Consider the following 10,206-nt stretch of genomic DNA (forward strand, 5'->3'; position numbering starts at 1 on the left):
AGCGAAGCCCTGTTACACATTTCCAACCCCCTCTTTTTTGGAGGAACTGGGGATTGAATGCAGGACTGTTTGATCACTGAGCACATCCCCAGTCCTTTATGTTTTTTATTATGAGACCAAGTCTCACTAACTTGCCCAAGCTGTCCTTAAATTGCAATCCTCCTGCCCCAAATCTTGAGTTGGTGGAATTACAGGTGTGTGCCAATGTGTCCACTACAACCACTTTTTTAAACACCCACCACCAAATTTTATTCAGTAAAAGAATATAACACGTCACTTTTTTTAAGAGAGAGAGAGAGAGAGAGAGAGAGAGAGAGAGAGAGAGAGAGAGAGAATTTTTGAATATTTATTTTTTAGTTTTTGGTGACAAAAACATCTTTATTTTATTTTTATGTGATGCTGAGGACCGAACCCAGAGCCCCGCATATGCCAGGTGAACTCACCAAGGGGAAGGAATGGGAATGTCAAGAATCTTGGTGCTGGGCCAAGATCTAAGTTAACTTTTGTCTCTAGAGTGGAGACTTGTCACTGCCATCTCTAGGAAGTAGACTTGTGAGAAGGAAGGTTGAGGAAGAGCAAAGTCACTTCCCGAGGGGAGGCCAGCGTGTAGTAAAGAAGAGCCCTAGGTGAATGGAAGAAGGTGTGTGGTCATTGTCCTGGGCCCTCAGGCCAGGGATCAAAGCAGCCCAAATAGCTGGATGAAAAAGCAAAGCTGTTGGAAGAATGTGATCAAGGCAGCTCTGCAAAGAGAGGAACAGCATCAGCAAGGAGGGAGAGCAGGTGTTGTGATTGGGTAGAAAATGGAGGAGGTTTTGAGACAGATGTGAATGGGCTCGTGGTGTGAGGTGATAGAAGGACAAAAAACATCCACCTCAAAAGCGGGTCATTGGAAGGCACTGGCCAACAGAGTAAGGGATGGTCCTAAGGTAAGGGTGAGGGTTAGGGGAACATCAAGTGAGTCTGCATGGAAGCGACTATGAGGGGAGAAGGACAGCATAGCCCCCAACTTTGTGAGGATGCCACTACCCATAAGAGGAATAGGACACTTTGGATTGACCAAAGAGGAATGAGTAAAAATTAGAGAGCCACAAGCACAAACAAGGCTAGGTGTCTATAAGGGTTGGTAATCGGCATCCAGAACACCTTGAGGATTGCATATGTAGCCCTAGTGTCTAGGAGGAAGGAGACGGGCCTTCCTGAAATACACAGAGTTACCCTGAAGTTATCTCTTCAACACACAGTAGTTGAAGAGCTCCCTGATAACTTTGGGATCTAGAGTTCCCTGAGTTTCTGTGAAGTGATGGAAGTGGTTGGATGATGGGGACCTGGGTCTCGTCAATCCTCTTCAGCCACTCCAAGAGTTGAAAAGTGGAACCAGGAGAGCTGGATGTCCAGGGGCTCCTATGAGCTTGGAGACAGTCAATGGCCCTGTGTCCCTCTTGATGGCATAAGACAAAGATCCAGAGGCTTACAAGGCTTAGGACAGGTACAAGCCCAATGACCCATCTGATCACATTTAAAACAGGGTCTGAGCAGACCTGAGGGACACTTCCTTTGGCCAGTGGAACCAAGCATAGATGCTGAGGTCAGATAGATGGCTTGAGCAAGCATCTGATATCTCTGCTTTCAGGCCTTCTTGTCTCCCTCATTATACACCTTAAAGGTCACTTCCAGAACATCACTTGGGGAGTTAGGGGGCTCCTCTCAACATGTCTTAGTTTGGCCTTAAAATCAGGGAAAATCTGGGAGAACAATTATGTCCTCAGTACTTGTCTCCCATCTGGAGCCTCAGGGTCCAGATTAATATATTATAATAAAGCCTTGGTCAGGTGATCTAAAAATGCCGAAGTGTTTTCATTATTATATTAGAATTCTTCTTGGAGTGTTTCATAATTGAAAACCTTATGGCTGCCTTTCTAAGTGCTGCCATGAGGCAAATAATGCATTGGTTTCTACTAGTTATTCCTCAGGAAAATTCTAATCCCAGTTGGGGTCCTGGTCAGGGACTGCTTCAATGTCAATCAGATGGGCAGGGAAGGTCTGATGTATAATGTATTCAGCATAATTTCTAGCTTGTTCCCAAACTCACCTGTGATCCTCAGGCAGGAGAGTGTTAGACAAGATCATATGGACACCATGGAAGGTCAAATTATATGATTGAGTCAGATATTGAAACCCTTTGATACATGTGGTAGGGCTTGAAGTATGAACCAAGCCCACTTTTCTGTCTGGGAAACATCTGAAAAAGAGAAAGTCACATGAACCCGGGTTATACCATGTACCCCAGCCACCTTGTGTATCAGACACAGAGATGTTGGTTGGGCAGTGGCAGCCTGTGAGCATGTGGCAGGAGGAGAGAAGCCGGAGGGGCCAGGGGGCCAGCTGTTGTGGTAGCTTCATCAGAAAGAGAACTGTGGCAAGGTGGGTGTCTCACCCACTGGGTCAAAGGAGGAGGAGTCCTGCGGAGAATCTTCTGTCCCTTTGGAAGAAGGTGTAGGGGAGGTGAGGGATGAGAGGACTTGTGTGGGAGAGCAAGAGCTGGAGAGAGAGAGATTAGGACATGGAAAGGAGAAGGCCTGAGCATATGACATCTCTTTCCATTTTCCCAAACACTCACAATAGTTGAAGAGTTCCCTGAAAACATTGGGCTCTAGAGTGCCCTCAAGTGGCAATTAAGAGTCATTATTCAAAGGATATTTAAGACAGATCTAATTGCACAAGTAGATAAGTTTTGCGGTGTTTATATCTGGGGTGAGAGAGACCCTAGGTTAGCCAGGAGGCAGCCTAGAGGACTCTGGGAGGGAATGGATAAGGAGCCACTCATGAGACATAGTGTGTGAATTTAAACATGGGCCATCCCCCAGTCTCCGAGTATCACCTAATTGAGAGCATGGTTATGCTCAAGTGGTTGTCAACCCTGTGGGGTAAGTGTAAGGCCAGAAGCCCATAGAGGCACTTCAGATCCAGCCAGGACAATGTACTAGAGGCAAAAGCCCGTGTAAGGTCCAGATACCCATAGATGGGGGAAAAGTCCATAGACATTAACCCAAGGCTGAGAGGTCATCTTACCAGGAACAGCTCCCAATCATCCTCAGTGGTTTTGTCTCAAAACCCAGGACTCAAATAAATGACCACTTATACACTGAGTCGATAGGAGGGATCAGCAGTAGCTGTGAATGTTGTGCCTGGGGGTGCCCCCAATCACATAGAGTGCCAGATGATCAACCATCACTTCCTGGGAACTGTAGGTCCTTTAGGTTGACTGGAGATGAAATGTCTGGTAGTGGGGGTAGAGAAGGCCTTCAGCAGAATGGAGAAGTGGGTTCCATGATGGAATCCAGATTGGGGCCCCAGAGAAACTCCGTGAACCTCAAAGGGGAGATTGGGCACACCAGGGAGCTCGATCTTGGGAGGCTCAGGAATCAGAGCCAGGTGGGTCCTAATATGGGTGGTTAGGGTTGGGTGGGAAAGCAAACTTTTTTCTTAAAATGGCTCCTGTCACTTAAAATGGCCATCCAGATACTAAGCAAAAATCTTATACTTCTCAAGCCTGTTTGCTAAGCCAGTTCCCCCCAAACACACTTTACCTTGTAGGGGAACCAAAGCCTGCTTGTCTATCCCTGTCCCCAAGGGTAGTGTAAGGTTTTAGGAGTCTCTGCTGTGTCTCTAACAACTCCCTTCCAATTTTTCTTTTCTTTTTAGTACCTATTGTAATGCCAGATTCATGGGACCCCATAGACAACCAGGAGCCGAATCTGATGCAATCACACAAGAGTCTTTATTGCAAGCTCGAGCCTGGACTCACAACCACTTAGGATGCAGCAGTCCCAGGGAGTGAGTCCTGGCCTTTAGTTCAGTGAGAATTTATAGGTTTTCTTGGGATACTCTATATATCACATCAGACAGCAAATCATTTTATACCGTGGGAAAATCTAACAAAAACTCTTAAGATTGATTTGCACATTCTCTGGTGGGAACAAGTTGGGTAAGGGTGATTGGTTAGTTCAAGAGGTGGGTACATTTGAACTGATTGGTTTAAGCTGTGAGGCGTGTATGCGCTAAACTACATGGTTTGCTAACATGTTATCAATCACCAAAACTACTGGGAGGGTCACCTGGCATTTTAGATATGTTCCCTGTCTCACTCTGATTGGTTGTTGCTATGGTCTGAAATTAGGTCTTAAGCATTCTTTGGTCTTGAATTGCTAAGTCAAGGCTATCTGGTCACTGCAGTTAGGGCTAGCTATGCACCTAGAAATGCTGGATCATCCCCTCCCCCCTGCTTTGGACAGGCCCTGCTCTGAGGTAGAGGCTGGTTATTTCAAAAACGGAGTCACATCAGGTTCTCACTATAAGGTCCTTGCTTAGCACCTAGATGGCCATCTTAAATGACATGTGGTATATTAAGGAAAACATTTCAATTTCCCGCCCAAGGGCATTTCTGAGAAAGGTTCACCACTCCTCCATACCAACCCAAATCTTAACCATCTGCATGAGGACCCACTGGGCTCTGATTCTGGATCCTCTGCCATAAAAGTCCCAGAACTGAAGCCTGTTCTGCCCCCTCTCCTATAGAGAGATGGCCTTTACTTGTCAAGTGTGAAAAATCAACTCTCGTGTGTATCTCTGCCTGGTCTCTGTCTTTCATTTCTTTCTTATCTGACTCTCATTCTTCACTTTCCCTTCACCCCCAGGCTGGGTTTTCTGTTGTTTTGGAAAAGAATATTTAAGGACATCAATTTTACATGCCTGTGCATACTAATTAAAGAATGCAATTGATTGTTTTCATGTGGGTTCTCGTTCTTTCTTTTCAAGTACTCCTCACATATAGACAATTTTCTTCAAATTAAAACTTCCCTCTGGAGTCATATCAATATTAGATTTAATTATTCATTTATTTGTTCACGTACTTTTGTGGTTCTGGGGATGGAACCCAGGCTCTTCCACATGCTAGGCAAGTGCTCTACAACTGAGCTATGTCCCCAGGCCCTCAGTTAATTTTTATGAAGTTCACTCATTTCTGTAGAAAAGCATGGGTTCTGGGTTCCTAGATTGTACAGGTGAAATTGGCTAGTATTCCAGAAGTGGATCTAGACTCTTTTGATGCAGATGCACAAAGGAATGTGCACCTTTTAGTAGCACTCCAGGGAGTAGAACCCAGTCTCCTTCTGACACAGCCACCCTTAAACACCCAGTCCTGTTTTTCATGACATCCTACAGTCATGTGCTCTCTCACAGCACACATGAACCTAGAGTCAAAAGATGAGGAGCTCAAAGAGGAATCTGGGTGCTTTATCCCCAGAGCTGTGTGAGGACACATGGACCTCGCAATCCTTATATAATTCAAGGAGTCTAGACACACCAGAATATCTTCAAGCCCCTTTTTGGTCATGAAGATCCTTAAAAGAACAAATGATGACAAATCTCATACTGCAGATCTCCCTTGCCTTTATTTGATCCTAAATCCAGCAGCAGTGCAGAATGAATGCTGTTGAACTTTCCACCTGCCCCATGTGCAAGCTAGACTTAGAGCCCTAGAAAAGCAAGTGCCATAAATAGTGGTGAAGCACAAAGATCGCTGTGTTGGGGCCAGATGGGCTGGCTGTGCTTGGCTGGGACTCTGCTACCTGTTCCTAGAGGGAGCTGCAGTCTCCCATTCACTATGTGTGGAGAAGCCTTCAGGTTCAAATTAAAACATACACAGGCAGCCTTAAGAAACTTCAAATAAAAATTGGGTGACTTCCTTCTCCTCAGATGGGCAGCTAAGGCTAAGGTCACTGCACAACCCCACCTGCATGAGTCCTCAGCAGGAGCTGTCGCTAAGGAGATCCTGGTCTCAGACCAGGCAGCAAGTCAGGGTCACACATTTCCCCAGAGCTACCCTACCCTTACTCATCCTCTCACCATCTGCTGATTAAAAGAGGCCATCTTGTGTCCCTGGGTAGGGAGAGACTGGAAGTGTTCAAGGAAGATCCGTCAGTCATGAGAAGCCCCCACCTCACCAGAGGTTGTAATTTATTCAGTTTGAGTTAGGAATGTTTGCAAGTGTCATCTACATAAATGATTCTACTATTTTGCTGAAAGGTAATCTGGATACCTTTATTGGTACACATTGCTAGGTTAATTGAGGAAAGACTACCCAGCAGAATGGAAGGCAAGGTTTGGTGAGGCCCAAAGGCTCTGGCCTGTTGCCAGTGCAGCCAAAGCCCAGGACCCAAGGCTTCTGGTTCTACACAGAGACCCACAAGGAGGGGCCAGTGCTGAGTGTCTAGATGGCACTGAAGTCCCCTGATGAATGTTTTTCTTCCAATTCCACTGACCACTTAGAATGTTCCAGGCCTGCTATGGACACCTGTATGCCTTAAACCACAGAGTAGCCACCACACATATTGACCCAATTTCAGTTTGATACCTTGAGTTCCCGGGACTGAACCTCATTGAACACCAAGAATCCAGGGCCATCTTTCTCCATAAGCACCTGGAGAATCCCAAGGTTTAAATTAGAAATCCAGGAAAATCCATCACACAGGACATGAGAAGACTAACCTTAAGATTCCGTTCATTTCTGACTATTTATTTATGGACCATCCATGAAACAAAATAGCTTCTTCATATGTGCATGAAGCCTAAGTCCCATTCTAGAAACCTAGGTCCCTAGTTATGACCCTATACAGACACATATGGCTCTATACAGAGAGTCCAATCTTCAAGGGGTTCCTTCCAATGTGTCCCCTCCTTCAGTTTTCTTTCCCAATCCACATTTCAAGCAGTGTCTGAAATGCTGGGCTCTGAGTTTCCTTCACAATCATACTACATGATGGTTATACCCCAATTGCCTAAAAGACAGCTTTTTATGCACACCCATCTAGGCAGCTGTTGGACAGGAACAGTGAATGAGGCCCTGGTTGTAGAGGAACATGCGGCCACATTGAGGACATGAGACAGTACGGAAAATAAGGACGTTTGGCTGCCTAAAGTCCTTCAGTATTGCTGTGAGCTCAGCACAGAGTTGGGAACATCTCCCTGGGTAGATGGCACCCTGGGCATCATAGCTCTCCAGAGGGGCAGGGTACAGTTCTATGCTCAACTGACTCAGCCTGGCAGTGTGAAGCACCAGGTCCCTCAAGACTGACATGGAGATGCGGTTCCCGAAAAGGCACAAGATCCTGAGCTTGGAGCAGCGGCTCAGGGCAGGCAGGATGGCTTGGAGCTGGGAGTCTGTCATCTCACAGGCTTCCAAGTCCAGGTTCTTCAGGGTGGCTGCAACAGTCTCCAGAAGAATTTTGAGGGGCTCTGGACTGAAATTGGTCAGTGTGATGTACCTCAGATCCAGGTGTCTGAGCTGGCTGGTGTTTGGGCAGCAGGAGAGATAATTCCAGTCAGAGTCTGAGAGCGGGCAGTTGGTTATTGAGAGGGTCTCCAGGGGGGTCTTCAGGTGCCTAAGGAGAAACAAGGCAGTTAGTTCTGAGGGAGAAAATGAATTGACCCCAACCCAATGTCACCATGGCTATCTGAACATGGTTGACATTTTGCAGAATCTTCCCGTTCAGGTCACTGCATTTCAGTCTGAGCCTTTTACCACCACTTTTGTGACCAGGTGGACCCACCATCTCTAAGACTCCAATCCTCAATAACAAGCAGAAAGCCACATCTCTGATCAGAGGAGGTCAAGGGGAGTCACATAGGAAGGACAAATCCAGGCAAGATGTGACAAAACCTACTGGGTTTAATCTTCGCAGAGTTCACACATTCCACCCACAGCAAGGCCTCCATCTCTGCTCCTCACCCTGGACTGCACAATCACTACCTGGAGCTCAGAACAACCTTCCTTACATGAGCATTAGAGGTGGGTCTCTGTGCTACCAGCTGGAGAGCAGTGAGCTTCCCTGTTGGGGGTACAGGTGTAGGGACTTCCCCTCCTTCACTGCCCTCTACTCTACCCAGCTTTACACATCTGTTGCTAGACAGTCGTCTCAGGAAAGGAACCTCAACCAAGCTCACTAAATCCGGTCCCCATCAGCTGTTTTCCCAGCATGGTGGCACCTCCCAGATCATGGACCCTGGTTTAGCCCTTTGCTCTAACACAGGTTAGAAGATGGAGCTTCAGGATACAATAGGAACAGATGAGGGGTTATTTACCTTCCAATGTCTTATTCACCATGAGAGTGTCAGTGGCTGGCACACAGTAGGTGCCCTTTCAGATTTCCTGTAACTGATCTGTAGAGGATGGTCACCCCCCTTACTCACCCCAGCACCTGCTCCAGGTAGCCCTCAAGGAGGACCACAGCCTTCACACAGAACTTCCGCAGGCAGTCCATCCTGAGGAACTGCGAGGAGAGCTTGGCGAGCAGCTACTCCTGCTCCTCTGGGGAGGTGTGGGCAGGCATGTGGACCTGGGAGACAAGCAGCTTCCACAAGTTCCTCATCTGGCCCAAAAAAGGAGCATAAGCAGCCAAGGTGGAGGGCGCCCAGGTGCACTGTACTTCCACCTTTTTGACAGAGTCCCACTGCAACAGTCTCAGGACCTTCCTGGTGTGGCTGGTGGGTTTCCCAAAGATCCTCAGCCTATTGCAACACAGTTGCAGGCCGTCAATTCTCTGTGTGACCCACAGGAACAAAAGAGTCAGGAATTCATCCATGGGCCCTTCTGTGAGGCACAAGTCTATGAATATCTTCAAGGGTGGCTTAGCTGCCATTGCTGGACCAAGTTTCAATGCTTGATTCTTCATCATGTCCTCTGGGGAGCAGGCATCAACCACGGCTCCAGACCACGTCCTCCAGAAGTTCCATGGAACCCTCCGCAAATCCAGCACCTGCAGTTTCCACCTCCTGCGGGGACCACAGCAGAGTCTCAGCCCTGAGGCCCCTTCCTTCCCCTCTCAGCTGCTGCTCCCTGCTCCACCTCTTCCTTCTGTCTCACTTTTCTCCACCCACTTCCCTCCAATCCAGCCTGGTACCCCCACTTGTACAGTCTGAGGCAGGGGCAGGTACAGCCTCAATCAGGGGTCAGCACAGCTGCCACAAGCACCTCCACAACTGGTAGCCTTTCCCAGATGGGGCTCAGCATGGCCAAGGCCTCTCCACCCCTCCTTGCTGGCAGCACAGGAAGCCTGTGGAGCACACTTCAGCACCCACTCTCCTGCCTATACCCAACCCTTCCCTGGCACTGAGGGTGCTCTCTTCCAGGCCACCTGGGTCCCCCTCACCTGGGGCGATCCTGCTGGGCAAGCAGCATGTCCAGCCCATCCAGTACCACTCGGATCATCTGCAGCTGTGACTGCCTCATTAGGGCCCCCAGGGGCAGGCAGGTAAAGGGCCAGGCCTGCACCATTTTCTTCAGGACCTCAGTGTGTCCCCTCCTGAAGGCCTCCACAAAGAGTGGTGGGAAGAACTCTATGGGCAGGTCCTCTAAATCCAGGATGGCCCTGGACTTGTCACTCAGCATGCTGTGCCCTGCTAGCTCCAGCAGCGTGGGTGGGGACTGGATGCTCATCCTGGGGAATCTGAAAGAAGAAGGATCCTGGAAAATGGTCGAAGGAAAAGGCCACTATCCCATCCATTGCCAGCCACTGGGAAGGGGGTACTGGGAAGTCTAAAACTCACCCCAACCTTAATGGGGGAAAGCTTTGCTTATTATTTTGTCCTTATAAAATGAAAATTGGAGTGTCATGTGACTTAATGCAGTAGGATCCTCTGTTTCAGTAACTATTGTGGCTCAGAAAGAGTTGCCCTCAGATGGGTGATGTTATTTTTAATTTCAGAAGGTTAAATAAGCAATTATAAAGCATGTGCCCATATTACAAAACACTTGGAAATTACAAGAGAGTCTCAAGGATGTCTGTTACACATGTGAGATTCTGCCACCTTAGGGGGTATTGAAGAGAACAAACAGATCAGAACAGAGCCTGTGAACTGTTGCATGAGGTAGTTTGAAGCTTTTTAATTAGTTTTTTTAAACAAACTATAAAATTACAAAACTAAATAAGCTATAAAGTATAATTTGTGTATGAGATGATATTGGCGATTGAATTCAGGACACTCAACCAGTAAATCACTGCCCACAGCCATATTGCATTTTAGTTGGAGACAGGGCCTCACTGATTTGTTATCACCTCGTGCTGCTGTGGCTGGCTTTGAACTCTAATTCTCTGGCCTCCTCAAACTCTGGAGGTGTTGGGATTACAGGTGTGTGCCACCACACCCAGC

General features: G+C 47.6%; 1 protein-coding gene across 1 annotated transcript; it reads right to left on the reverse strand.

Moving 5' to 3' along the window:
* Positions 1-6,781: 6,781 nt before the first annotated feature.
* Positions 6,782-9,493, reverse strand: LOC144368598 (PRAME family member 12-like). Its single transcript, XM_078027786.1, has 3 exons — positions 9,207-9,493; positions 8,356-8,829; positions 6,782-7,439 (listed from the first exon to the last, which is right to left on the reverse strand). The coding sequence occupies exons 1-3, from the start codon at positions 9,491-9,493 to the stop codon at positions 6,866-6,868; spliced, it is 1,335 nt and encodes a 444-aa protein (XP_077883912.1). The 3' UTR covers positions 6,782-6,865.
* Positions 9,494-10,206: the final 713 nt, after the last annotated feature.

The sequence above is a fragment of the Ictidomys tridecemlineatus genome, chromosome 11, assembly GCF_052094955.1.
Source record: "Ictidomys tridecemlineatus isolate mIctTri1 chromosome 11, mIctTri1.hap1, whole genome shotgun sequence".
In the NCBI taxonomy this organism is placed as follows: domain Eukaryota; kingdom Metazoa; phylum Chordata; class Mammalia; order Rodentia; family Sciuridae; genus Ictidomys; species Ictidomys tridecemlineatus.